Source organism: Chelonoidis abingdonii, chromosome 24 (assembly GCF_003597395.2).
Source record: "Chelonoidis abingdonii isolate Lonesome George chromosome 24, CheloAbing_2.0, whole genome shotgun sequence".
Lineage (NCBI taxonomy): Eukaryota > Metazoa > Chordata > Testudines > Testudinidae > Chelonoidis > Chelonoidis abingdonii.
This window is the reverse complement of record NC_133792.1, coordinates 10,262,988-10,290,486: the sequence shown is the minus strand read 5'-3', so window position 1 is coordinate 10,290,486 and position 27,499 is coordinate 10,262,988. Positions and strand designations below refer to the sequence as shown.

At 47.2% G+C, this 27,499-nt stretch overlaps 1 protein-coding gene across 1 annotated transcript in view; it reads left to right on the top strand.

Annotated features, from left to right (window-relative positions):
- The window catches only part of ASTN2 (astrotactin 2), a 660,907-nt gene that overhangs the window by 269,500 nt on the left and 363,908 nt on the right, over nt 1-27,499 (top strand). The window contains exons 8-10 of the mRNA XM_032797631.1: nt 6,537-6,621; nt 7,572-7,646; nt 8,162-8,299. Coding sequence (XP_032653522.1) covers nt 6,537-6,621; nt 7,572-7,646; nt 8,162-8,299 — 298 coding nt within the window. The remainder of the gene's footprint in view (nt 1-6,536; nt 6,622-7,571; nt 7,647-8,161; nt 8,300-27,499) is intronic.

Here is a 27,499-nt window from a genome sequence, read left to right as displayed (position 1 = left end):
CCTTCCCCAAACCCCTGCCCCAGCCCCCCTTTTCTCCTTCTCCTCCCCTGAGCATGTGGCTCCCCTCTTCTCCCCCCTCCCTCCTAGAAAACGCTAAGCACCGCCAAACAGCTGTTTGGTGGCAGGAAGCGCCCGGAGGTGGGCAGAGGAGAGGGGACGCGGAGCGCTGGGGAGGAGGGGGGTGGTGGGGGAGGGGAGCTTGGTGGGCTGCAGTAAATAACTCCGAGGTCCACATGCGGCCCACAGGCTGCGTGTTTGAGACCCTGATGTAGGTGTTTCCTGCATCAATAAAAGGACATTTCCTCCCCTGTACTTAATCCACTTTCTCAAGCAGCGGTAGCTAGGACGGCAGAAGAATTCTTCCAGAGGTGAGGTTGGCTTAACTTTGGTGGCTGGAGTGTGAATTTTTCTACCCCATAGTCCATCTAAATTTTAAGTGTAGACTAAGGCTAGGAACAGGAGCTATCAGCAAAGAGTGGCCCAGCTATGATGCTCAAATATCAGAAGTGCAAAACACCGAGTGACATTGCTTTGTCCCCAGCTTTGAAATGACGAACGGCGAGAGAAAAAAATGACTGGGAAAGAAGACAGATTTTTGGAGCCTTCTGTTTGGGTGTGTTTGGGTATTAAAGGAATCCCTAAAGCATCATCACTGTAGATCAGCTGCGCGCCCTAACAGGGCTAACAGGATTACTCTGCTGCGTTGGTGGGAGGGGGAAGAATTTTCGGAGTGAAGATTGTTGACCGATCTCTGCTCGGCAGCCTCTCCTGGGAAGGCTACTCTGGGAAAGGAGATGAACTGGAAGAGCTGTACCAGGGCACGCAACCTAAGAGTAAATTTGTAGGAGAAGAGTCGCTGGATTTTAAGGGATGGGGTAAAATAATTTTGCAACTTTAAATGTCCAAAAGAGACGCCTCCCCCCCAAATCCCAGGTCTCATTGATCTAGAGTCTGAGGCATGGGATTTTTTATTCCTGCATGTGTGTAACTTTTGATACAACATGTGGGGGTTATGCTCCCTTGCCATGAGCGTGTGCTTTGTAATGGATGCAGCTCTTTTTAGGGCATCGTAACAGGGTGCTCTGCCTCCTTAGGGGCCAGGACCATGTTGAGAACCAGTTGGGACCTGGTAGTTTGCAAGTGGTCACGTGATTGCCAGATGAGCACCTGAATCCTATACAAGCGGAAAGAGCTCGATTGAGGGCAGAGTTGCAGCAAGCAGGTTGGTTTCTGTTGCAGCTGTGGAGCCAGGGGATGGCCCCCCAGACAGATGGCCTCAGGGAGAACTGGAAAGAGCTGTCAGGAGGAGGGAGGCTCAGGGGAAGGACAGACTTGATGTGGAGTTTGTGTTACCAGTTTTATTTGGAAGAAGTAAAGCTTGAAGCCCTGAGAGCAAGGGCCTGAACGGACTCTGGCTGGGGCATGAACCCACCCTGGGCTGGGGAGATGAGTCAGCAGCCGACATGCTCTTCCCTGTCAATTCTAAAATCTCTCCTGCCAGTAAAGAAAAAAGAGACTATTTTGCACTAAATGAGAAGGTCACCATCTCCTTTTACTGCTTCTCTCCACTCCCAGAGACTCGCCTGTTCCTGACAAGGTATCACTTTTCTCCTTGCCACTATCCTCTTCCACTTTTCCAGCGCTGCCGTCCTCAGTGAGAGCTGCCATGCCCTCAGCTTCCCTAAATAGCCAATAGAGGTCATTGCTGCAGCTGCACAAAGTGGGCCAGAGCTGCAGGCTCCATCCCTGCAGCACACTCCTGGTCTGACGTGTCCAGGGGCTTGAGGCGCTAGATTTCAGTCCCCGTGGGAGAGTGGTTCATTATTACCCTGCTGTGCTGGCTCCTTTTTGCATAGATGCACTTTCATGTGAGCCATCAGAAGCCTCCCGAGCCAACCTTCCATGGGAATTAAAAGTACTCACAGATGTGTCTCTTCAATCTTCCCAGGCATACTGGCTGAGGCAAAGGGGCATCTCCTCAAGCTGAAGTCAGCAGAGAGACTTCAGTGTGACCTAGAATGGTCACTGACACGCAGCGCGGGACGTCTGGGGTAGAGTTTTCTGAGGTTGGGGAATGGGCACAGGTGCTGCAGCCTAAGCACAGAAAAAAGGGTTTTAAGGATTCTGAATGCCCCCGTCACTGTATCTAGGTCCCATGGACAACGCTGCCAGTTTGAGAGGCAGTGTGGTCCAGGTGAGAGGACATCAGATCTGGCTTCCACTCCTCTCTTTGCTGTTGACCTGGTATGTGACCGTGGATAAGTCACATCTCTCTGTGCCTCTGTTTCCCCTCCTACCCTTTGTTCCTCTTGGCTGTTTGGATTGTAAGCTCATCAGGCTGGGAAAGTGCTTGGCCACCTTGGCCCTATGCAGGCGTTGCTCCAGTCCGGTGGATGGGTGAACCAGTCATGGGCTTGCTCATGTCTGTTTGTCTGTCCTCTTTTTCTGTATCCCTGTTACTCAGGCCAGGGAATCTCTGACATCAGTCAGATCCCCGTGCCTGAGATTAGGGGCTCTGAGAACTTAACCCATCGGACCTGGGCCTCTTAGCTGCTGATTTTCCTGCGCTGTGGTGTGCATTGCCAACTGGGAACGAGGAGAGAACATGTAGAACACAAGGCTGATCCTTCCCGCCTAATATAAACCCACAAGTGGCCGTTCAGAAATAGCTGGGGTTGAGCATCAGCACAGGGTAGCAGGAAGGAGAGAACAAAGCAGTGCGACATGATTCCTGATGTTATGATTTATTCTTTTGCGTAGAAACTGTCCGGTTCCTGCACCTCTACCAACATGATATATGCCATCATGTGCCAGCAATGTCCCTCTGCCATGTACATTGGCCAAACTGGACAGTCTCTACGCAAAGAATAAATGGACACAGATCTGACATCAGGAATCATAACATTCAAAAACCAGTAGAACACTTCAATCTCTCTGGCCACTCAGTAACATACTTAAAGGTGGCAATTTTGCAACAGAAAAGCTTCAAAAACAGACTCCAATGAGAAACTACTGAACTTGAATTAATATGCAAATTAGACACCATCAGTTTAGGCTTGAATAGAGAATGGTAATGGCTGAGCCATTACACACATTGAATCTATTTCCCCATGTTAAGTATCCTCACACCTCTTGCCAAACTGTCTGTAATGGGCCATATTGATTATCACTACAAAAGTTTTTTCTCTTAATTAATTAACCTCTTAGACTTGGTAGGACAACTCCCACCTTTTCATGCTCTCTGTATGTGTATATATATCTCCTTACTATATGTTCCATTCTGTGCATCCAGTGAAGTGGGCAGTAGCCCACGAAAGCCTGTGCTCAAATAAATTTGTTAGCCTCTAAGGTGCCACAAGTACTCCTGTTCATTTTATTGAGTTGACTGATGATCTTGACTTCTCATTATGCAAAATCTGGCACCTCCAGCTGAGTTTTTCTGAACAGCTTGTTTGTACCTGAAGAGCAAAGAACACAGTTTTTCTCAGAAGGGAGAGTTGAGGTGCAGGTCACTCCCTGCCCCCATGGGGAATGAATCTAAAGCAAATTTTCGCCAGTCTCCTGTGATCAGCTCTGCTCACAACACACCTGCAAGGACGGAGTTATCTCAGCTTTACAGATGGAGAAGCTGAGTCACAAACGGTCAGTTCTTCAAAGGTATTTTGTTGTCTAAAGATGCAGCTAGTGAATCAATGGGAGTTAGGAGCTAACTGGTTGGGCCAGTTTACAAATCCCACTAAGTATTGTTCACATCTTTAGGCACCTAACTACCTTTGGAACTCCACCCTGGAGAGGTTAGAGATTGTCAAGAGTTTAGTGCTGGTAGCTCCTACTGTTGTGACACAGAGCGTTTAACACCCAGCGTGCTCGTCTCTTTTGAAAATCTGGACACACATGGCTTCTCAGGCCTGGCAGCAAGCCAGATGGATAGACAGTGGAGGCCTGATTCCCATCCCTTAGTCTCTCTCATCTCTGCGCTCTGAAATGAGTTTAATATCTGGATGGGAAGGGAAGCTGGTGGTGTCGCTTGCTGTTTTACTTTACTGAAATAAACCTTTTGGGAAACCCTCAAGCACAACCTTCAGCTGTTGGAATTGTGGGAATGGAGTCCATAAACTCAGTGTTTCTGCAGTGTTGCAAATAGTTATCAAACTGAAAGACAAAATAAACCCTTTAATAAACCCTTTAATCCAAGACACCCCCACAGCTGCCTTGGTGCCAACCCTTAGTATACAGGTCTGTTCCAGCCCTATGGATCCATAGAAGACTCCACAGTGGGTACACTCCAGCCTACAGCTCTAGTAATTCCGGTGGCAGGGGCTGAAGATGGAGAATGGGCCGACGTCCCTGCGTCCCCACAGCTCTGCTTTGCAAGCACTTTGAGATGCCTCTCATTTGCAGAACACATATTTGTTATGTAATAAGCGTCAGGAATTAATGATCCACACAGCAACTGAGAAAACTTGCATGCTAAGCAGTCTTGGAAAAAATAACTGCTTTTCGATCGATGGTATACGAGAAGAAAACCCCATCCACCACATCCTAGGGCAGGCACACTCAGCCTGAGTGTCTGAACTCCTGCAGATGATCCAGCCAGCCCTCTGCCCCAAGTTCCCTTCCCTTTGGAGAGGTGGTGCTTCCACTGCTCCTTATGAATCATGAGTTTAGCAGCTTCTGGCAGATCATAAATCAGTACTCTAGAGTCACCAGGACAAATCCCAGGATGTTTAATCTTTAATATTAGACGTGTTTAAAGCGGTGAATATTTCATGAAGGTGCCGTTGCATTTTAGCACATCATTAGCTGTCTGCTTCCTCCCCACCCTCCTTTGCAGAATGTTCTCTTCACAACTGCGAGCTGAACCCCTGTTTCCTTCCCTCTCCAAATAAAGCGCTTACTTCAATCCCCCTGAGAGATTTTGAGGTCTTTCATAGGGCCCAAAGAAAGCATGGGTATTTTGTCAGTCTGTGTTAACTGTCTGGGTTATCCACACCCTACCCTGCCACAACCCCTTTCCCTCATTCTGGCCATAGCGGGATGTGGGCAGAGAGAACTCCAGGGAAGGGTTTGCTTTGAACAATTCCCCCCACCCTGCTCCCCCCACTCTGCCTGTGTTTAAGACTTAGTCTGATGCTCTGTCAAGTGAAGACAGGAGCTTAAGGGGAAACGAAAGGGACAGGGTCGGGGAAAAAGAAATCAACAAAAGCTTTTAACAGCGACTATATGTGCAAATCCAATTAATCTTTTATTCCGCCATCTCTCGCTCCAGGATATGTATTTCTACCAAACAAAGAATCAATCTGGGCCAAGTGTAGTTAGGTCTCTGGTGTGGAAAAATCATGACGCCTCCACTAATGCTGCCAGGGGGGGAGAATCAGAGAATGAGACCTTCAGTACAAGATAAGGAGGCAGAGAGAGCTTGGAAGAACAAGGGAGAGGCAGAATAGGGCAGTGGATCAAAAAAGACTGTTGCTACCATCATGTACCCTTCGTGGGAGGTGGAAACGGGGTAAGAACCAGAACCGCTGGCTCCATTGGTGCGTCCACGACAGGCCTGAAGCCTTGCAGTGAGAGAAGGACTTCAAAAGAGTTTACAGTAGAAACATGCAATGGTCCAGGAGATTGGGGGAGAGATGGTTCAGGATGGCTGCTTGCCAGGAGGGGCTGGTGATAAGATAAGAGGCACCTTGTCCTAGTGTAAATCCAGCCCAGATCAGGAGGGGACTAGAGGTCATTTCCACCTGTGGGGTGGGATGCTGTTCTTTATTGTGAACTGAACTGGTCAGAGAACAGCCCCTCGCACACAGATTTGTGACCCTAATTGGCATTCAGCTGCAACCGACTGAAAGGGCCAAGAATGTCACAAGGGATGGGACTTCCCTTGGGAAGAGGTGTTGCCTGTTTAAGGGACTGGGACTTTACCCATCGGGAGAAGTATTTCATTCTCCTCTGCTCCATGGGCTTGAGCCACACCTTGAGCACCTGGCTGCTGCACTGGTGAAAGCCAGCAAGTCCCTGCTGTCCCAAACATGCCAGTAGCAAGGAGGAGAAGCAAGATGTGAGCTTGCAAGGTTCTGAGCACCCTCAGTTCCCAGTGACTTCAGTGTCAGCTGAGGATGCTCAGTGCCTTGCAGGGCTGGGCCTCGGGTGCTGCTGATTGCATGAGCAGTGTCTTCTGCAGAATGATCAGGATCAACCCCCATCACCAGCTGTTCTGTCTCCCCCCTCTCTTTTATTATGTGCTCAGCTGCATTGTGCTGCAGCTCCAGGTGAAGCAGGAACTGACAGAAGGGCACTCTTTGGGGCAGCTAGTCGAGACCAGAGATGCTGCAGGGGGTCTCTCTCTCCCATGCTTATCACCCTAGCATCTAAGTAGATTCCAAAGGGCTCTCAGATCCAGGGAGGGGCGTGGATGGAAGGGATCTGGTGAGGAATGCTAGAACTGACAGCTGTGGATGAACAGGGAGAGCCGCATACAGTGACTCCTCATGCATTCTCTGCAGACAGAGGTTGAATCTCTCTCCTTTCCCTTTTAGGTGAGTGCAGCTGTCATGAAGGCTACGCCCCTGACCCAGTGCATCGGCATCTGTGCGTGCGCAGTGACTGGGGGCACAGTGAAGGGTGAGTGGTGCTGGTAAGATGGGCACTCACCCCCAGAGTGTCCCTGTGGGTCCACGCTGGCATGTCACCCCACACACTACCCGATGGTCCACGGTGATGTTTCTCCCTCAGTTTCCCCAATGGCCTTTTAGTGAGTTCAGTGAGGTTTTCACATAGTGAATTAGAACAATCTAATTCATTTAACTAAAGGCTGAATGTGGCAGGCAAGCAAGCCTTCTGCCCAGTGTCCTTGCTGGGAGAGTGGCAAATGTCTGCCCGAACCGAGTCTATTTGCCTTCTCTGTCCGGGCTCCTTACCCGTGAGGCCCTCTCGAATCGAGGCCCTCTTCTGGAGAAGGGTTCCTTCTCTGGGCTCAGGGGGCCCACAGAGGTTGAGCCACTGCAACTTTCCTCTGGATCTGGATTGCCTACTGCTGTCTGGTAAGGTCCTTTCACTGGGACCAGGTCTCTGGAGGGACTTGTCACTGATGGCACCTGCCTTTTGAAACACATTCCCTCCAGGAGTACCTTTCCTCAGTCCCCTTTCCTGGGGAGTTCCCCTGAGAAGTCTTTCTCCTCCAGAGCTTCTGGAACCTTCTGACTGAACCCTCGTAACTCTTTATTAAGCCTGGGTGTTCCTTAGCTAATTAACTGCTGCCTGGCCACCTATGCAATTAATGACTCACGGGTGGATCTGGCTTGGTTTGTTCTCTTTAGCAGAGCCTGTCACAGCTAGTCTGACTTCGTCAGAGGGTCAGGCACCCTGTGATGGGTGCTATGAGCCATTAATGTCAGGATGGGGAGAACAGAGCATTACCTTTCTCCCAGATCCACTTTCTTGTCTATCAATTCCTGATGTTTCTAGTTGGCTTTAGACACACCCATTGGCATCACTAGGTGAGCTTGTCCCTGGGTGTTTACTTCTCCTTGCTGTTTGACATGCTGTGTTCTCTTTCCCTCTCTGTCTCTCAGTCCTTGGCCCTACACAACGCTCGAAAGGGGCTACGACTTGGTCACAGGAGAGCAAGCGCCAGAGAAGATACTCAGGTGAGCTGAATGACTTGTCAGTCAGTCTGTTGGGAGGCAGAGCACATCGAGTCTGTTTGGGGACCACTCCAGCAGACTTTGCAGTCACTGTCTCCTGCTGCCATCTTGTTCTTCTGCCTGTGCTGCACTGGCTCCGTTTGTAGTCAATGAATTTGGAAGACCTGCTCAACTCCTTAAGGAGGGGGAAGGGTTTCGCGCTCCAGTAACCATCCCCTTTGGAATGCACCTGGGTCAGGAAGCAACCGAGGAAGTGTGAGCTTCCCAGTGATCCACTCTGTCCTCCAGATTCATAGGGGCCGGTTCACCCACTTGTGCTCAGGCCGCCCTTCTCCCTGCTCTCACCTGTTCTGGCTCCGTTCCCCAGCGTTGGGTTTCTGGAACAAGATACCAAACAGGCTCCATAATCCACCCCACTGTACCATCAGACCAGCCTCCAGATGTTCAAACACTGAAGAGAGACCTAGCGCTTGCCTTGTATTTCATGTGCTTATGATACATTCTTGCCCCTCTCTCAGGTCCACGTATAGTTTGGGTCAGGGCCTCTGGCTACCAGTCAGTAAGAGCTTTGTGGTTCCACCTGTGGAGCTTTCCATCAATCCTCTTGCCAGCTGCAAGACAGATGTTCTAGTGACGGAAGACCCGGCAGACATCAGGTAGGGGACCGAACTGTCTTGCAGAGATGACTCTCAAAGCCTCCTTGTAAGAAGCCAAGATGCAGTACCCCTCTGGTGAGTTATCTTCCCATCTCCAGACGGGACTGTCTCTTGGGCTGAGTGCAGCTTTGAATACTTCAAAAGGGATTTTTCCCAGCATGGTGTGTGGGTAGGCAATGGTAATGAACCTGTTTTGCTCTTGAGTGTTCACCCGGCAATTTGCAATCCTGCACACGAGTCAGTTTCTTGAGGGAAAATGTGTTTTCTGTGCCCGTGTCTTCTCCAAAAATCTCTCTACATGCTTGAGTCAGTAGAGAGCCGCCTTCATTGTAGGTGATATGCATAGTGAGAGGAGGCCTACAAGGACACTGTACAAGGTTGTATAATTCTTCTGAGCTTAGGGCTGGCCTACACACAGAATTGTTCAGTTTTTAACTAAACGTGTGTTTTTAATCCATGCAGCTAGACTGATGCAGATGCTGGATGGATTCTCTTACACCAGTTGAAACCTGGCTTATGCTGGCATATCTTACATCAAAGCATTCACCAGTTGCAAGCTAAATAAGAATAAGGGGTCAGGGATGTCAGGAGCTCGAGTGGCTAGCGAGAATCACATGCTCTTATATGACTGTGACAAACACAAGTGAGGAATGATCTTTGCAAGGCAGGGAGTGGACAGGAGAGGCTGCTTGCTTGACTTGGCAAATGGATTATTCATCTTTCAGAAATGCTCATAGAAATGCCAGGAGTTCTCCTGGGTATTAAAGCATTAGGCACTGGCTCCAGGTGGAGATGAAGGGTGGGCAGATGTACTCAAACTCAGGCATGCATGCAGCCTCCAACACTTGACTGTGGAGCCCAGAATGGGTCAAAGCTGGTTCCTAGTGAATAGAGTCCACCTTACCTTATCTTATTTTTATGCATTTTTCTCCTATACTTCTTTGTAAACTTGGTGGATTTTGTTTGGCTTCCTTGGCATGGCTCACTCTGTTTCCCAGACTTTGGTTGGTTGATACTGGTCTAGGTCAGCAGCTGGATGTAAGGGCACCTCTGCTGGGTGAAGGAGAAGTGTACTGAGTGTGGGCTGGAAAGCAGAAGTGTTCTGTGGTTATAAGTGTTATCTTGGGCAAGTCACTTATTCACTGTGTGTCAGAGGGAAAATCAAGTATCGGACAGGGCCTCAGAGACTGCCCCTGATGGAGCTGTGATGGCTGTCAGCTGAACGATGTTAACCCGGGTGCAGGGCATTTCTCACTCCACCTCGTGGATGAAGGTTTAGCTATGCTACCCTCCTAGATATGGAAGTGTGAGCTCCCCTTCTTATACCTCTACCCTCAACCACCATGAGTCTCCCAAATCAATCCATGATTAAGAATAAGCTAGTCTGGTTCTACTGAGACCTCAGGCTCTTTTATCCTGGAAAGATTTTCCTCATGAACGTGTGACCTCACTTCTTTACCCCACATATCCTCCTCGATCTTGCAATTCTGTCTTCCAACATCCATCCATCCACTCACTCAACAAGGGTGATGATCAGATGTGCGTCCTCTCTTCCTTCACCCACAAGCTAGGCACAAACCCAACCTTAGGAGAGCAATGTTGTCTAATGTGCTGAGCAACCAACTGGGAGTCAGTACTCCTGGGTTCCATAATTTTATCACAATGCCCCTGCCCTTTCCTCTCTGCCAGCTAGCCCATTTCTCCAATAGTCTTCTTCACTCCTTCTTTCCCTTTGCTTCCCAGGTATCTGGCTGGTAAGTCTCACCCACATGCTTGGGGTCTAACTGATCGCCATAACCAGGTCAGGCTGGCAGAGACCCTAGGGTTGGGATTTTTTTTTTGCCTTCCTCTGTAGCATGGGACACGGGTCACTTGCTGGTTTAAACTAGTGTAAATGGTGGATTCTCTGTAACTTGACATCTTTAAACCGTGATTTGAGGACTTCAGTAACTCAGCCCAGAAATTAAGGATCTATTACAGGAGTGGGTGGGTGAGGTTCTGTGGCCTGCGATGTGCAGGAGGTCAGACTAGATGATCGTGATGGTCCCTTCTTCCCTTCTAGCCTTTAAGTCTCTGAGTCTGCATATAGAATACCCTCCCTTACCTTGACTGTGAAGACACCAGCCTCCCCTTCAAATCCCTTCTGAAGAACTACTTTGACAATGACACCTACAAGGCATCTACCCATGATGTAGCCATTGCTAACTGTGTGTCAGGGAGAGCTGCTGTTCATTCATGTAAAAATGTAAAGTCAAGTTATGTCCCCCACTTACCTCTGCCCCTCATATGCTGGCTTTCTCCTTACATTGTAAGCTGTTACCCTTCCTGAGAATATTCTGCCCTGACTTCTTGTGTGGCCTGGGACAGCTATTGTACCTATTCCTCCCCTCCCCACCCCCAATGCAAAACAACAGACTTGCTGTTTCTACCATGTCTTCTATCTGTGGAGCTCAAATTGCTTTAGACACAAGTATTAATCCACCCCAAAGCTTTCTTTGAGGTAGGTAGGCAGGCATTCACCCCACTTCACAGACTGGGCAATGCATGTGCCTGGAGGTTCATGTCATGCCCAAGGTCACGCAAGAAGTCTATGGCAGAGCCAGGGTGCCAGCCCAAGAACTTCTAACTCCCCATTTTATGCTTTAGTTGCTGGGCTCACTTTTCCTGCAAAATAATATACTCCTTCCTTGCAAGCCTGTTGTGAGTTGCTCACTTTGTATCAAGCACTTTGTGGTGCTGGGGTGAAAGGCGCTGGGAAGATTTAACATGCTTGTGCATTTTTTATTATCTTCCAGCCCATCTAGCCAGGAGAATATTGTCTCTTGCCACCTCCAATTTTAGTCCAAGCTATTTTAATAAAAACAGTCTATTAAGCTCAGTTTTCTCTTGGCTGCAATAAATCTCTTCAAACATTGATCCCTATGGGCGATTCCTGGGATTACTTGCCGCTGCTGAGGGGGTGAAAGAGCAACAGATGGGGGTGAGTGTGGAGGGAAGCTTCAGGTGCCGAGAATGTCACTTGCTCTCTGGTAAATGAAACTTGAATCTAGAATTGTGGATATAAATATTGGAGTGACCCAGGTAAAATAAAGGGAGAATAGTTCACTGAGCCTGACTCTGTCATGCAGAAGGTGCTAAATTATTAAAACTTTAATAAACGTAATAATAAATATTTGATGTTGAATTATGGAAGTTTTCACAGATACAGTGGAAACCGAAAAAAATGATCTATTATCTCTGCATTAGAACTTACACATTGCTCAAACAGGGATCAGGCTGTCAGCTCTGGGTATCCCATGATGGATGACAGCCAAGGTGATGCACGCATAGCTTGGTGTTACAGGTTCTCTAATGCAGTGATGGATGCAGTGCCATCCCGTTCCAGTGCTGGAGGTTTGCTGCAATGCTAAGAATAGGTGATGTAGTTATATCTGCTGTTAAGAAGGTTTGATGCTGTCCTATCTCAGCACTGGAGGTTCTCAAGTGCTCTCTTGTAATAAGAAAGCTGCTTTGAAAGCTTAGCTGTTGGGGAAATAATCAAATCTATTTTCCCAGTTCCTTCACTTTGTCCTTGTGGACTGGGACACACTCGGGGCATGTCTACGCTTGGAGCTAGGGGGGCGTGATTCCCAACTCGTGAAGACTTGTGCTAGTACTCAGAGCTAGCACACTAAAAATAGTAGGTTTCAGAGTAGCAGCTGTGTTAGTCTGTGTCCGCAAAAAGAGCAGGAGGACTTGTGGCACCTTATAGACTAACAAATTTATTTCAGCATAAACTTTTGTGGGCTGCAGTCCACTTCATTGGATGCATGCAGTGGAAAATACAGTAGGAAGATATATATGTATATATGTACTGTGGCAGACCCAGGCCAGTGGGGTACAGGAGTCTGGTAGAGGGCAAATATACTGGTCACTGGATGAGCGTTTTTGTTCCCTGAATGCCAGAGCAGGGGCTCGCACTAGAGTAGTCAGGAAGCCTGCTGAACCAATGAGGCAGACAGGCTGATTTAGAACACCTGCAGCCGATATCAAGCAGGCTAACTCAGGGCACCTGGGGTTTAAAAAGGGAGCTCACTCCAGTCAGGAGTGGGGAGCCAAGAGGAGGGAGTGCGTTGTGAGGAGTCTGGAGCAAGATGCACAAGGCGACTGAGAGTGAGAGGTCTTGTTGCTGCTGGAGGATAAGGAGTACAAGCATTATCAGAACACCAGGAGGAAGGTCTGGTGGGTGAGGATAAAGAAGGTGTTTGGGGAGGCCATGGGGAAGTAGCAGGGTTGTAGCTGGTCATGCCAGACTGTTACAAGGGCACTATAGACAGCTGCAAATCCATATGGCCCTGGCATGGAACCGGAGCAGAGAGGTGGAGCCTGGTTCTCCTCAAACCTCTCCAACTCTGATCAGACACAAGGAGGAGGTTGACCCCAGACTGTGTTGGAAGATCATGAGGTGGAGCAAATCTGCCAAATAAGCGCAGGATCCACCCAGGTATGAGGAGGGAGAGCTTTGTCACAATTACAGGAGAACATAAACAATGGGTGGTTACAGATGTGTATGATAACACTCCATTGTTTCATGGTGCTGTGGATTGTGTGTGTGTGTGTTGTAATAGCTTCCTACTTATTTTTCACTGCATGGCATCCATGAGTGACTGTGCCCATGAAAGCTTATGCTCAAATAAATTTGTTAGTCTCTAAGGTGCCTCAAGTACTCCTGTTCTTTTTACTAAAATAGTAGTGTAGCACGGGCAGTGGTGTGAGCGGCGGTGACAGGCCAGCTGCCTGAGTAAAGCCCATTGCAGACCCATTGGTGTAGTGGGGTACCTTGTCTTGCTACCTGGTACACTACAGGCGAGTTCATCTTACATGCATTTAACAGTGCAGATTCAGCTTGCGCGGTCAGGAAAACAAAACAAAAAGAGAGAAAAAAAGAGAGAAAAATAATAATTTAAATACTGTACCTGCAGTGTGGCAATTCCACCCCATTACACTCACGTAATTTTGAATATTACGCGTTTTGCTTTTATGCGCGTGACAGCGGACGTAACCCCAGCGGTAAGATGAGACTCGCCTGTACTCTTCTTAGCATGCTGGCTCAGTGGAACTGCGTGCGGACGTTCTGCGCAAAGTTGAGAATTAAACCCCCTGCCTCTAAGTCTAGAGACGTAGCCTCAGAGAGAGAGTCCGGGAGGGGAGCTACTGAATTTGCCTGTCAGGGCTGTAAATCCCCAGTCCTGACCTGGAATATACAACCTGGCATTGGAGACTCCTGTGCATTTTATTGTAATATAGTAACCATACTGCAGCTGGGTCTTTACCCTTGGAACTTCCCACTGCAGAGCTATAATATGAGGTAGTAATGCAGGCGTGTCTCTGGATTGCAGTAGCTCATTTATTGGGCTGGAATACATGGTCCCATCTCAGCACCAGGGCTTCTCCTGTTCTGTGCTGAAATGCATTAGCTGTAATGCAGCTGTGTCTTGGTGCTTGGAGAGGTTCCCATTTGCTGTACTGTAATACGGTGGCGGTAATGCAGTCATGTATTTCTTTTATGTCCTTGGTAACAAGTGTGCCACATTCCTTCAGACCTTTTATTAGTCTGTCCCCTTTGTCTCGGGGGTCACACGTTTCTAAGAGTTTAATGGAGGGAAATTGCAGGGAAGCTAGTTATGAAAAAGCACATGAAGTCTTTACAACTCTGAGGGTAAAGGTCTGAGTGTGGCCTTGTGTTTTTATGAAGACATCGGAGAGTGTGTTGAGAATAGATGGAGATCTGCCTTTCAGTGGCTCTTCAATGAAGTGCTGGCTCCAGCTTCCTGCTGGCGTGCAGAGGGAAAGCTGTACTCGCTCGCTGCTCTGCTAAATAGCTCGACAAGAGAGTCAGCTGCATGTCCCAGCTGTTAGCTGCAGGTGGGGTGAAAGGTCCTAGAGAGCTCAATGAGTTTCAAGTCGTGACTTATTAGAGAAGCTGTTATCATAGAAGTTAGAGAGGGAAAGGACTATAAGTCCGTTTAGTCCCCTCTCTTTGGCAATGCAGGATTGTTCCCCATGTTACATTTTCTCCCTGAGATGAGCTGGGATATAACTTTGCATGCATCGTTTACAATGGTGTATTATTTTAATTTTGTGCACCATAAATTAGGCACATGCCTTCTTTTATGGCTAATGAAACTTGAATGTATAATTAATATACTTGCATATATAATTCATCAGGGACAGCCACACAGTATGATCCATTGCACGATGTAGATATCAATCTCATGTCATTGCATGGCCATATACGAATTGGAATCTTTGTTATTGGGCATTTGACCCGGTGCATTATGGGGCTGCTCACCTTGCTCTGAAGCATCTGGCATTGGCTGTGCTAGAAGCAGAGTATTAGGCTTGATGGACTCTCCCAGCTTCCTCTCCTCCATCAATCAGTATTTTTCTCCCATTCTTAGGACACCTGTTCATTTCCTGCTCTCCCCCATCTCTGTGCTTTTCCCCATGTTACTCCCTGTGAATGAACTGACCTCCCAGCCCTGGCTTGCAAACCCACATCTCTCCTCGTGCTGATCCCACATTTCCCACAAGTAGCAAGTTCATAATATTCAAACCCTTATTGCCCCCCTCCATGTCTCCCAGAGTGCACTGTCGTCTCGATATGTGCCAGCAAGCTCTATTGGGACAGGACTTTTTATAGCTTTCTGTATTGCACAGCACCATGAATGTTATCAGTTCATTATGTACCTGGCAAGCCTTGCACACCCAATGTAATTTCTCCCCTGAATCTCCCAGCTGTAGTTTGATCAGGTCTATGGTTGGTAAAAAGGTGGAGTACTGAGGCAGCAGGGTGTATATAGAATTATAGAAACATAGGGCTGAAAGGGACCTTGAGAGGTCATCTAGCCTAGCCCCTGCACTGAGGCAGGACCATTCCTGACAGATGTTTGTCTAAACTGTTCTTACAAATCTCTAATAATGGGGATTTCACAGCCTCCCTAGGAAGCCTATTCTACTATTGAACTATCACTATTAGGAAAAAGATTCTCACAATATCTAACCTAAATCTCCCTTCCTAGAGATTAAGCCCATTGCTTCTTTTCCTACCTTCAGTGGACATGGAGAACTGTTAATCTCGGTCCTCTTTATACCAACCCACAGCATATTTGAAGACTGTTAGCAGGTCCCCCTCAGCCTTTTCTCAAGACTGAGCAAGCCCAGGTTTTTGGGTCCGGCTGTTTATCACTTCTGTTGTTTTTCCTCTGAACTCTCCAATTTTCCTGCATCTTTCCTAAAGTGTGATGGCCATAACTAGACACAGTATTCCAGCGGTGGTCCCCCCAGTACCGTCTTCCAATAGAACACACCTATTATGTACCCCAGAATGGTATTAGCCTGTTTTGCAACTGCATCCCATTGTTGACTCATATTCAGTCTGTGACCCACAAATCTCTAGAGCCTTTTCAGCAGTGCTCCCACCTAGTCAATTATTCCCCATCTCATGGTTGTGTGTTTGCTTTTTCCTTTCTAGGTGTAGTACTTTGCATTTGGCTTTATTGAAATTCACCTGGTTGATTGTAGACCAATTCTCCAATTTGCGGAGGTCATTTTGAATTCTAATCTCGTCCTCCAAAGTGCTTGGTATCATCCACTTTTCCACTCTGTTATCCAAGTGATTAATAAAAAAAATATTGAATAGTACTGCACCCAAAACAGACCCCTGCAGAACCCCACTAAATATGCCCGGCCAGTTTGACATATGTAAATAGTGCTGACAGATCAACAGGAGTAGCGGAAAGTGGAGTAATTATGACCTAGAAAGTGGTCAGCTGCAGTGAGCATTGGCATAGGTGAACAGAGACTGCATGGCTAAGGAGACTGAGAAAGGGAGAACCATTCGCCTCTGTTATCAGTTCAAATCCAGTCCAGCTCTAGTGCCTCAAGGTCAGTACATCAAATGCTATTTGGCAGCTTGTGTGGAATGAGCGGATTGTCCTAGCCCAGAATTTACTGAGCAATCATCCACATCACAAACCAACTGTAATTAGCTTTGGATTGAATGGGCCATAGAGCTTGAACTCTCCTTTTATCCTTAAATGGTCCCTGTGGGATCTGAGGTTAGACACCTGGGTGTGTAAATAGGTAAAGGATTCTTGCAACTTCTGGTGCCCATGTGGTCTGTGTTGAAGCTTTTGATCTCCTTTTCCTTTCACACCTGCCAATTGTCTGTGCTCCATTATTTATATATATATATTTGATGTTCTCCCCTCTCCAAAGTGGGGATTTCATGCACTCCAGCTTTGTCGCTGATTCCAAAGAAAAGTTTCTAATTTAGCCTGAGCAGCTATAAATCACAGAAGCAGAGCCTCAGCTGCCAGCTGACATGACTTACATCTCTATCGTTATGGCAACCATAGATACAAATAAAAGCCTTGCTTTTGCTTGACAAGCCTTTGAGGTCCCCTGATGGAGAGGCAAGTCTTCAGCGGAAGAATGAATTTTCTTGAACTCGCTGTCGATTCATCTTCATTCTGCTCCCAAGTGAGCCCCTTTGCTCTCTGAATTGTTTGGCAAATCAACAGGGTTTTTTCCCCTCTTCTCTCACTACTGCACATGCTTCTTCCGTTTGACGGCATGACAGAGAGGGAGCTCTGTCCGCCATCTCCGAACATATCCAGCTGAAAAGGTGAGCGCTGCAGGAGCATGTGCTGGCTGAAGCCACAAACTCTCTCGGGCTCTGCTGCTGTCCTGTTGGGTGACCTTCAAACTAGGTCTTTTGGGGAACATTTTCCAAAGCACCCAAGGATCAGATTTTTAAAAGTTATTTAGGGGACGCTGCACTCAGCGTTGCAGTGCCTGAGATCCATTTTCAAAAGTGACTTGGGCACTTTGGAAACTAGCTGAAATTGAAAGTCAATGGGATTAGGGCTTTTCAGTGGCTTAGGGCACTTTTTTGGGGGGAAAACACACCCTTCGCCTCTTTCTGCCTTAGTTTATCCATCTATAATAGGAGGATTGTAATATCCACCTTGATAAAATGCTGTGAGATCTGTGCAAAAGAGCGAATGCTATATTGGTGACAATTATTATACGTGACTGGTGTTCCACTGCCAGCAGAGCCTGGAAAAATGCTGCCTGTTGCCATGTTAGATTCCTTGGGTTTGCCTTTTTACTGGGATCATGGTACTGCCAAGAGGTCCTGACAGCGATCCGGGCCCTCCTGTGCACACATAGTAAGAGACAGTCCCTGTCCCAAGGAGCTTACAGACTATATAGACAAGACAGACTGAAGGTGAGAGGGGAAATGAGGCATAGAGAGGAGAAGTGATGTGCCCAAGGTCACCCAGCCGGTCAGTGGCAGAGGCAAGAATAGAGCATAGGTCTCCTGAGTCCCAGTCCAGTGCCTTATCTATTGACCCACACAGAACTGATTCCAGGATCTACTCTTGAGCTGGCTTTTCTTGGCGCACTCTTGCACAGCATAGAATGGGTTTTGAGCTTCTTCCCAGCGCCACCTGAAGAGTCTTTCTCTCTCTCTTTCTTCAAGTTCACTCATGCTGTTCTGCATTTCCCCGTTCTGCCTGAGTGAACCATTCATCTTGGCATCACCTACTTGTTTGATGAACCTTCAGGAAACAAGGCTGGCCAGGCAACTGGGGTTACTGGATAGTGCACGCCAGTGATGGATGGGAAGGACGTGGCTGATTAGAGGACCTGCAGTATCCCGCAATTTCATGATCGCTCTATGCAACATGGAGTCACAACGGGTGGAGACGGGAAATCAAGTCCCCTGCACCCCTCTATATAGAAGATCTGTCTGATAGGCCCCCGTGGGAGAGGTTTGGCTTCGGGACATTCCATGCATCAGGGTGGAAGAGGTTGCTGAGGGAGATGCTTTTCCTGTAAGAAACCATTTGCTGCTGCCGCTCCTGGAAGAGAGAATGGCTAGTGCAGAGCAATTCCTTTGTCAGCCCCTTTCATCAATGGCAGCCTTGAGCCGCAGGGAGCTACCTTCAAAGGCTATTGCTCTGTCGATAATGGCAGCAGCTGGCACCAATCAAAGTGGCCCTGAGTCCCTGACAGCCGGTGCCGGTGATGAATGGACGGCTTAGCGTGATGAAGCAAATAGATCATTGCATCACCAACGTATTCATTTCTGAAAAGAGGCTGATTCATTACTTGGCATGTCACGGTGGCTGTGTCATCGCCAGAGATAACAGCTCTGTTGCATGGGCCGATGGCGCTTATCACCCTGGTGGGCTCCTTGTTTCCACAGGGAGTGGGGGAGGGGAGCCCCAAGTCTTTAAAGGAACCGTTTGTGGGCACTATTTCCCAAAAAAACACAGAACAGGAGAGGCCTTTGCAGAAAGACAAACAAGAACGCGTTCCAGCCCTGGGCTTGTAATCTCCCTTGACAGGGTCCCGGCTGCTCCTTGGAATTCTTCCTCACTTCTCAATTTAATTTATCAGAGCAGATGAAAAGAGCCAGCTATTTCTAGCTTGGCTAAGGGATGACTGAGTACGGACCTACCATTGTGAAAGCACTTTGAAGGGTGTAAACGCCAAGGCAGGATAGGAATTATTTAGGGTGGTACACGGTGGTGTCATTCAGGGTGATCGGATGATGTTAGTTAAAAAGAAAACATGCTGAAAGCCACCTGTGAATTGTCCAGCTGGGCCAGACCCGAGATCCTTGTCGCCCAGTATCCTGGCTCTGAGTAGAGCTGCTGAGAAATGGTTTTGTCTGAAAATGCTCATTTGCTGAAGCAAAATGTTTTGCCAGCTCTATGGCAGATTTGACAAAACGTTTGCCGGAACACAGACAGGTTTTCATTGGAAACCTGATGGTGTTCCAGGGTCGAGCACTTGCCACAGCAGGGAGCCTGGCAGTCCCTGAGAACCCCAGCTGAAGCCAGGTCTCTGAAGCTAGGATCCCCCTCTTTGCTAGGGAGCCCTGCCAGCCCCTGGATCCCTGCCTGGGAATGAAATTGAATCAGAACAAAATCCTGAACCAGAATGAAAGCAAATTGGAAATACAAAACTCCTTGAGAACCATCCCCACACCATCCAAGTTTTGGTCAGCATCAGTTGCTTCCAAGGAAGAGACAAGAAACCCTGCAGTAGATAATTATGGAATAACCTGCACCTGGAGAAATTTTCTTCCTGACCCCAAGCATTAGAAGGTGGCCAGTGCCCTGAAGCATGAGGGTTTATATCCCTTCCAAAGCTCTTGGGGTTTGTTCTATTCTTTGTTGTTGTTGTTTTTAATTCTTACTATTGTAACTCTGAGTCTTTTTGTCATTCGTATAAATGTCCTTTTTATTTTTTTTAAACCTACAAAATTCTCAGCCTCTTGCGACTGAGTTAACTCCACCCCAAGAAAAGTGACAGCAGCATTTTAGGCCATTTAAAAGCAGTTTGCAACCAGCTTTAGCAAACCCAGTGCCATGGAGACCAACCCTGGAATGGCTCAAGAAACGGTTTGGGTTTTGCCTGAGTCTGACTGCTGTTCGCATTGTCGCTGATGCCTCAGAGTCAAGGAGGGTAAAAAAAAAACTAACTAAAAACAAACAACAACAACAAAAACAAAAAACCTCCACACAGATGTTGTTTATATATTTACTGAGCCAATTTAATAAATAAGAAACCTCTTCAAAAGTGAACATATTTGTAACACTCTTATTTGTAATGCTCTTTTGTTTTCTCTGGCTCTTTTAATGACAAGCTTTTAAAACATGCTTTGTTATTGGACTCTGCAGCTCCCCCTCACTCAGCGGTTTACCCCAGAAATGAGGGATGACTGCTTCTATCATTGTTATTATTAATAATAACGGACACACATTATACCAGCCTCCACAGGCCCCAGCCAGAATCAGGCTTCCCACTCTGCTCAGCTGTACGAACACCTAGGAAGTCCTGCTTTCATTCTCCTTCAAGCAGCCTCTTCATTGCAGGAAGCGGACTGAACAGATATCCCACCGGCGTCATGAGAAATATACGAATACAACGGGGTCCAGGGAGGGGCACTGAAGTGATGCAAATATTCAGTACAGCTGCCAGATAGCACAATTCAAAACCTACTTTGTCATGAAAGGGCTTTTCTTCTTCTTCTCCCTCCATCACCCCTCCCACACTGTCTTTAGTGGTAGTGTTTAGGGATAGAAAATTAAGACAGAAAATATCATAATGTCACTATAACCCCCTGGGGTGTGGGGAGGGACACAAAGCTTGAACCCACCCAAGCCCCGTCGCTTGGGCGGGGCCCTCTGGAGTTCTATCTGTCTTCTGTGGGCTGCATCATCTTCTTGTTGTTTTCTTTGGTGAGCTGCCTCTTTGGCTGCTTGTTCCCTTTTGTAGGCTGCCAGTTTGATTTGTTCTTCTTTTTGTTTACACTCAACCTCTTTGTCTCTTTTTTCCAGTTGTCGCCGGTGATCTGCTTCTTTGATTTGTACCTCTGCATCCAGTTTTGCTCTTTCTTGTTTCAGGGCATCCTTGGTAGTCATGGTTCCTGCTTTCTTGTGTTGGGGTGCCCTCTGGTGTCTCTATCGTGTACTTTGCACTGCTGGCTCTCTGTTGTTTCCTGGGGTCTGCCCAGCAACAGTGTTTTTTTCTCTTTCTAGCTAACCTTCATATGCAAATAACTAGTTAAAACCACTTTATTTGCATGTGTGTTCTGCTGGGTACTTTACTCACAGCTGGAATTCTATTGTTTAACAAAAGACCTTTATCACCTGTAATGGTTCCTTGCTAAAAATGCAAGCCATACTGAGCAAAACTAATGGTTTCTTGCTTAAAATGCAAGCCAACTGAGCAGAAGAGAGAACAGAAAAAAAAATTTCTCTCTGGCTCCTTTTAAAACCAAACCCTTTCTCTCTTACTTAAAGCTACCTGCAGACGAAAAAGAAAATAAATTTCCTACTGGCTTCTGGATTCTTATCTTTATCCCAATGCTCCCACCATTATCGTTAAGTATAAATCCCAATTCTTAACCTTAGCGTCCAAATGTGGGTGTCTAGCAAATCTCTCTAAGCTTAATTACCAGCGTTAGATCTATGATATCGCTGCCACCATGTCGTAGCTTCTACTCAGATTTGAACCTTAGCGTTCATAAAATGAGGAGCTAGCATGAACCCTTAAGCTTAATTACTAGCTTAGATCTGATTATCGTGCCACCAGCCAAGGATTCAGGGCTTGCTCCCTCTGGTCTTCCCATCCCTTCGCGGGGACCCAAGACTCAGATGCCCTGAGTCTCACACCAAAGGGAAAACAACCTCCTCCCCTTGTCTCCTCTTTACCTCATCCCTGGCTCCCCTCCCTGGTTATCCTAGACGAATGTACTTAAACTCCTTGACTTTTAAAACAGAGAGACAATTCACCTTCCCCCCCCCCCACCATCCCCTCCTTCTTCCCCTGAGGCTGCACAGATTCACCTTCGTAAATCTAACACAAAGAGAATTTCCCTTTCCCTTAGCCTACCAGAGAAAACTCAAACAGGTCTTAAAAAGAAAGCTTTATATAAAAAGAAAGAAAAATATACATAAACTAAGTCTCTCTGTAATCAGGTGACAATACAGGGTCAATTGCTTAAGAGAAAAAATGAGATAAACAACCTTATTCAAAAAAAGAATACAATTTAAAACATTCCAGCAACTACACACATGTAAATACAAAAACATATAAAAACCTATATTGTCTTATACCTGTATTACAACTAGGAAACAGAAGATTAGAAGCTTGAATGATAGAAAGATCCCTCTCAGAGCCTGAGAACAGACAAAAGACCCACACCCAAACATTCCCTCCTGAGCTTTGAAAAAATCGGTTTTCTGATTGGTCCTCTGGTCAGGTGTTTGGTTCCCTTTGTTACCCTTTACAGGTAAAAGAAACATTAACCTTAGCTATCTATTTATGACATGCCTTATGGTAGTGTTTAGGGATAGAAAATTAAGACAGAAAATATCATAATGTCACTATACCCCCCTGGGGTGTGGGGAGGGACACAAAGCTTGAACCCACCCAAGCCCCGTCGCCTGGGCGGGGGCACCGAAGCCCCAGGCAGAAGGCCTGTAACCTGAGCCCCAGCAAGTCTAACGCCAGCCCTGGTGACCCTATTAGAATGCGGTCACAACCCACTTTGGGGTCCCGACCCACAGTCTGAGAACCACTGCACTACATAATCCATGGCGCACCCACACCTTAAATATGGTGTCCAGTTCTGGTGGCCCGATCTCAAAGAGGATACAGAGGAACTGGAAAATGTTCAGAGAAAGGAAGCAAAGATGATCAAGGGCATGCAACGGTTTCCATATGAAGAGAAACTAAAATGATTAGGGCTGTTCAGCTTGAAAAAGAGACGGCCAAGGCATGTATGATAGATAGCCAGCTCTAAAATCTTTAATGGCCTGGAGAAAGTGAATAGAGGATGTTACTTACCCTTTCTCTCAATACGAAAACCAAGAATCACCCGATGAAATTAATGGGCCACAGGTTTTGTACCAATAAGGAGAAATATTTCTTCACACAACGTGCAATTAATCTGTGAAACTCATTGCCAGAGTGGTGGCAGGCATGTGATAGGGATGTTGTGATGGCCAAAGTATAAGAAAATAACTCACTAAAGTTCAGGGAGGATAGGTCTATCAATGGCTATTAGCCAAGATGGTCAGGGATGCAGCCTCGTGCTTGGAACAACTCTCAACCTCTGCCTGCCTGCAGCTGGTGCAGAGAAGGGCTATGAGGATGGTCAGGGGGATGAAGAGCTTGTCTTCTGAGAGGAGGCTTAGGGCTTGTCTACGCTTGAAACACTACAGTGGCACAGCCAGTGCTGGCTCCAGAGTTTGTGCCGCCCCAAGCAGCAAAAAGAAGAAAAAGAAAAAAAAAAAGCCGCAATCGCGATCAGCTCTGCCGCCGCCGCTTCAGACTTCGGCAGCAATTTGGCGGCAGGTCCTTCGCTCCGAGAGGGAGTGAGGAACTCGCTGCCAAAGAGCCAGACGTGCTGCCCTTCTCTGTTGGCCGCCCCAAGCACCTGCTTGCTAGGCTGGTGCCTGGACCCGGCCCTGGGCACAGCTGCAGCAGCATGTCAGTGTAGATGCTACCTAAGCCGACGGGAGGGGTTCTTCCATTGCTGTAGTTAGTCCATCTCTCTGAGAGGTGATAGCTAGGCTGATGGAAGAATTCTTCCATTGGTCTATTGCTGTCTTTGTGGGGGGTTAGGTCAGTTTAACTCCGTTGCGCAGGGGACAGGTGCAGGTTTTTCACACGCCATAGCAACGTAGCTGGGTCATCTTAACTTTTTAGTGGGGACAAGGCCTTAGGGCTGGTCTGCACGACAACGTTAGGTCAATTTAACTACACCTCTACCCCGATATAACGCTGTCTTTGGGAGCCAAAAAATCTTACTGCGTTATAGGTGAAACTGCGTTATATCAAGCTTGCTTTGATCCGTCGGAGTGCGCAGCCCCGCCCCCCCGGAGCGCTGCTTTACTGTGTTATATCCGAATTCATGTTATATCGGGGTAGAAGTGTGCATTGCTCAGGGCTGTGGGAAGAAAAGCCCAAGCACAGACAGTGCTAGGTTGACAGAAAAATTCTTCTGTTGGCCCAGCTGCCTCCTCTCGGAGCTGCGGATTTATTCCAGCGGTGGAAGAACTCCTTCCATTGTTGCAGTAAGTGTCCACACTACAAGACTACAGTGGCCCAGCTGCACTTGTGCTGCTGCAGCATTTCTAGTATAGATGCGCCCTAGAAGAGCTTGGATTGCATAGCCTAGAAAGACAAGGCTGCAATGGGATCTGATTGCTCTGGGATCTGATTGCTCTCTACAAATGCCTTGCGGGGTAAACACCGGAGAGGGAGAACAGCTATTTAAGCTCAAGGACAATGCTGGCACCAGAGCAAATAGGCATAAACTGGCTATAAATAACTTTAGGCTGGACATCAGAAGGTTTCTAACCATCAGAGGAGGGAGGCTTGGGAACTGCCTCCCAACAGGAGTAGTGGGGGCAAAAAACCAAACTAGCTGTAAAATGTTGCTTGATAAATTTGTGATTGAGATTATGTGACTGGGTTGCCTGTGATGAGAGGGGCCTGGACTCAGTGACCCAGAAGGTCCCTTTCAGTGCTATGTTCCCACAACAGCTCTCCCTCAGTTCAATCACATAATGTCCCTTGGGCAACTACAACTTTTGCTTCTGTGGGGCAGCAATGGTAGAGAACAGATTTAATTTATTTTTCTTAACTTCTTTTCCTGAAATTTAGTAGGAAGAGCCACTACCATGTGACCAGCGAGCTCTGTATGGACCTCAGTTTCCATCTGCAGGCTTGTCTGAATAAGGGCCAGTCCACACCGGGAACTTACATCGGCATAGTTACGTCACTCAGGGATATGAAAAACTCATGCCCTTGAGCGACGTAATTAAGGAGACTGAACCCCCAGCGGAGACAGCACTAGGTCAACAGAATAATTCTTCTGCCCACCTAGCTACCACCTCTCAGGGAGGTGCATTAACTATGACTCCCGTTGTGTTGTTTGAGAAGTCTCCTTGTGCAGCGCTGCCACATTACACATACCAGGGGGACAGACCCACTACCCCTGTAGAAACAGCACCTAAACAAACACAGACAGACAAAGTGGAAGAAAGAAATATTTTTGAAGTTAGGAACTGGAGCAGAGAGAGCTTAAGGACTGATTCTCATCATCTTCTGTGTTATAAGAGTACATGTAATTTTCACGTTACCTAAGTCCCTTCCACTCCTGTGGCAGCATAAAGACGCTTAGCATAATGAGAATCAGCGCCTAGGTGATTGCCCCGAAGATTATACAGAGGAAGTTCAGTGTCTTAAGAAGCACAAATGTTTCCTTCACATGAGCAATGGTACTAAAATACAGTAGCAACCGCTGTACAGGGAGACAGTTCTTCAGTCCTAGTTTCCAGAACAAAGTGCTTCTGCCCATCCTACCACACCTGTGTCTGACGGCTCTCCAAGACCTATGTTAAGCCTCTGAAACCCCCACATGCCAGCAGCTAAGTTAAACGGATCGGATGTTTATAGCTGGAAAACTAAAAGCACAGAAGGGTACTAGCCAGCATGTTTTCATCCTAGGGACGCCTAAAGTTAGGCACAAAATCCATCTTTAATAGCACCTAAACCCTTATTTTAGTGCACTTAACTTTTAGATCACTTGCATTGCAAAATGGGAATCAAGGACTCTGATTTTCCAGGAGTGCCAAGTCACACTGCTTCCACTGGCTGAAATCGAATATGTATAATGCTCAGAATCCACTCAGAAAAAAGGAGTGACTCACCTGGTTCAGAGAGAATCAGTGTCACAGCAGGAGATAGAACCCACAACTTTAGATCAGCCGGAATTGCTGGTGAATGTCTATCGCCTGTGTGCTGCAGCAGGTCAGACTAGATGATCGTAATAGCCCCCTTCTAGCTGAAAATCTAGGAATCTACAAATTCCTATTTCCAGTGTAGTTCTAACTATCACTCCACATGCCTTCTGAAGCTGGCTTGAGACCTTGAGAAACAAGTCATTATTTTTAGCTATGAACGATGGACAGTGCTAATTCTACAAGAGACCGAATCCTTCGCAAAACAATCAAATCCTCTTGCTTTTTGCTATCTGTTTATTTTCCATTTCGTTAAAGTGTCTGCCTGACATGACCTGCAGCTTGTGATGGGTTCTGGGGGCCAGAGCTGATGTCTTGTGTACAATTTTGTGTTGCACTGCACAGCCATGGGTCCCTAACTACACCGATCCATATTACATATAAAGCCATTTGGTTTAAGCAATAGTAACTCGTTCTATTAAACACCAGAGAAGGTCTGGAGTAGAATGTGATTAGTGTCTAGTAATTCATCAGGCAGAGAATCAGGGCAATTCCCACAATGGATTATTTTTGCTAGTATTTACTTAATTTTTCTTCATCTCCCCCCCACCCAACTCCTTCCATGTACCAAGCTTTCTCTCACTCCATTTAGTTCCTCAAAATGCCATATTGCTTGGAGCAGTTCTATGCAATGCCTAGAAATGTATTATCCACTACCCACCACGGTACCACAGAGAGATCTACCAAGCAGATGCATTACCCTGCAATTTCACAGGAAATCATATTGGGGGATTGGTAAACATCTGTAATCAAAACAAGGGAGATAAAGTGAAACCTGAACTGATGAAGACCAAACAGCATATGATTTAGGCTGAAACAAACAGTTTTGGTGTAATGTCACCTCTCGACTACCTGCAAGGCACAGCGGGGCTAAGTCCCAGTAGGGGATTAAAGCTACATTAAGCAGATGTTAGTTAACTGGTGAGGTGTCAGACAGCTCGGAGTCTAAGCTGCCCTGTGCAAGAGGAAGAGCACTACTGCACCTTCCTTCCCCACCTCCACTCTCAGAAATGGCCAGCAGAATATTTTCCCCTGCATTAGGGGCTTCCCTTTGGTGGAGGGATAGGAGAGGCACATCAGGATGGGATGGGGAGGGGAGATGACTCTGCTGTGTCCGATCTTCCACTGGCACTGAAGGATCTACGCACTGTGGCAAAAGCTAAAATTGTTCCTCAGCAGCCGAGGTCTCAAAGGTTAGGCTGGATGCACAGGACCAGCTGCTGCCATGGCTCCCTGAGAGATCTGGCCAAGCCTTTCTGCTCAGGCTGGCCAATGAGATGCTAGTCATGGTGAGAAGTTTTATGTTATGTGAAGCCCAACCCTTGAACCTGGACTGAGACCCACCAACTCTTTGCCCATAGGACACAAGACACAGCCTGTGATGTGGCAATGATTAGATCCATCATGGACATACAAGGGTTGATCCCTGACCCGAGAATCTCACAGAATGAAGGATAGATAGACACACGCACCGGAGCTGGAATCCACCCCGCCACATCCATGTCTGGCTTCTTTCTTTCTCCGCCTGTGGATTGTTTCCATCCTTCATACTAGCTCAGGTTACTCATCACACATCGTTATTAAACTCCCAGAAAGTTTTGTTCTCATGAGTGTATCTAGTTTTGCCTCTGGCGGTGCAGAATCCAATGATCACTTTGGAGATTAAAACGTGCATGCGAGAGAGAGGGAGAAGAGAGAGAGAGTTCAAGTTGTCCATACTGGAAACATTATAGCAGGCACAACAGCTAGTGCTGTGACACTGCACCGCATATATGCATGTCAGTGTAGACACTGGCTGCTGTGACAGGAGGATTTTGCTGTT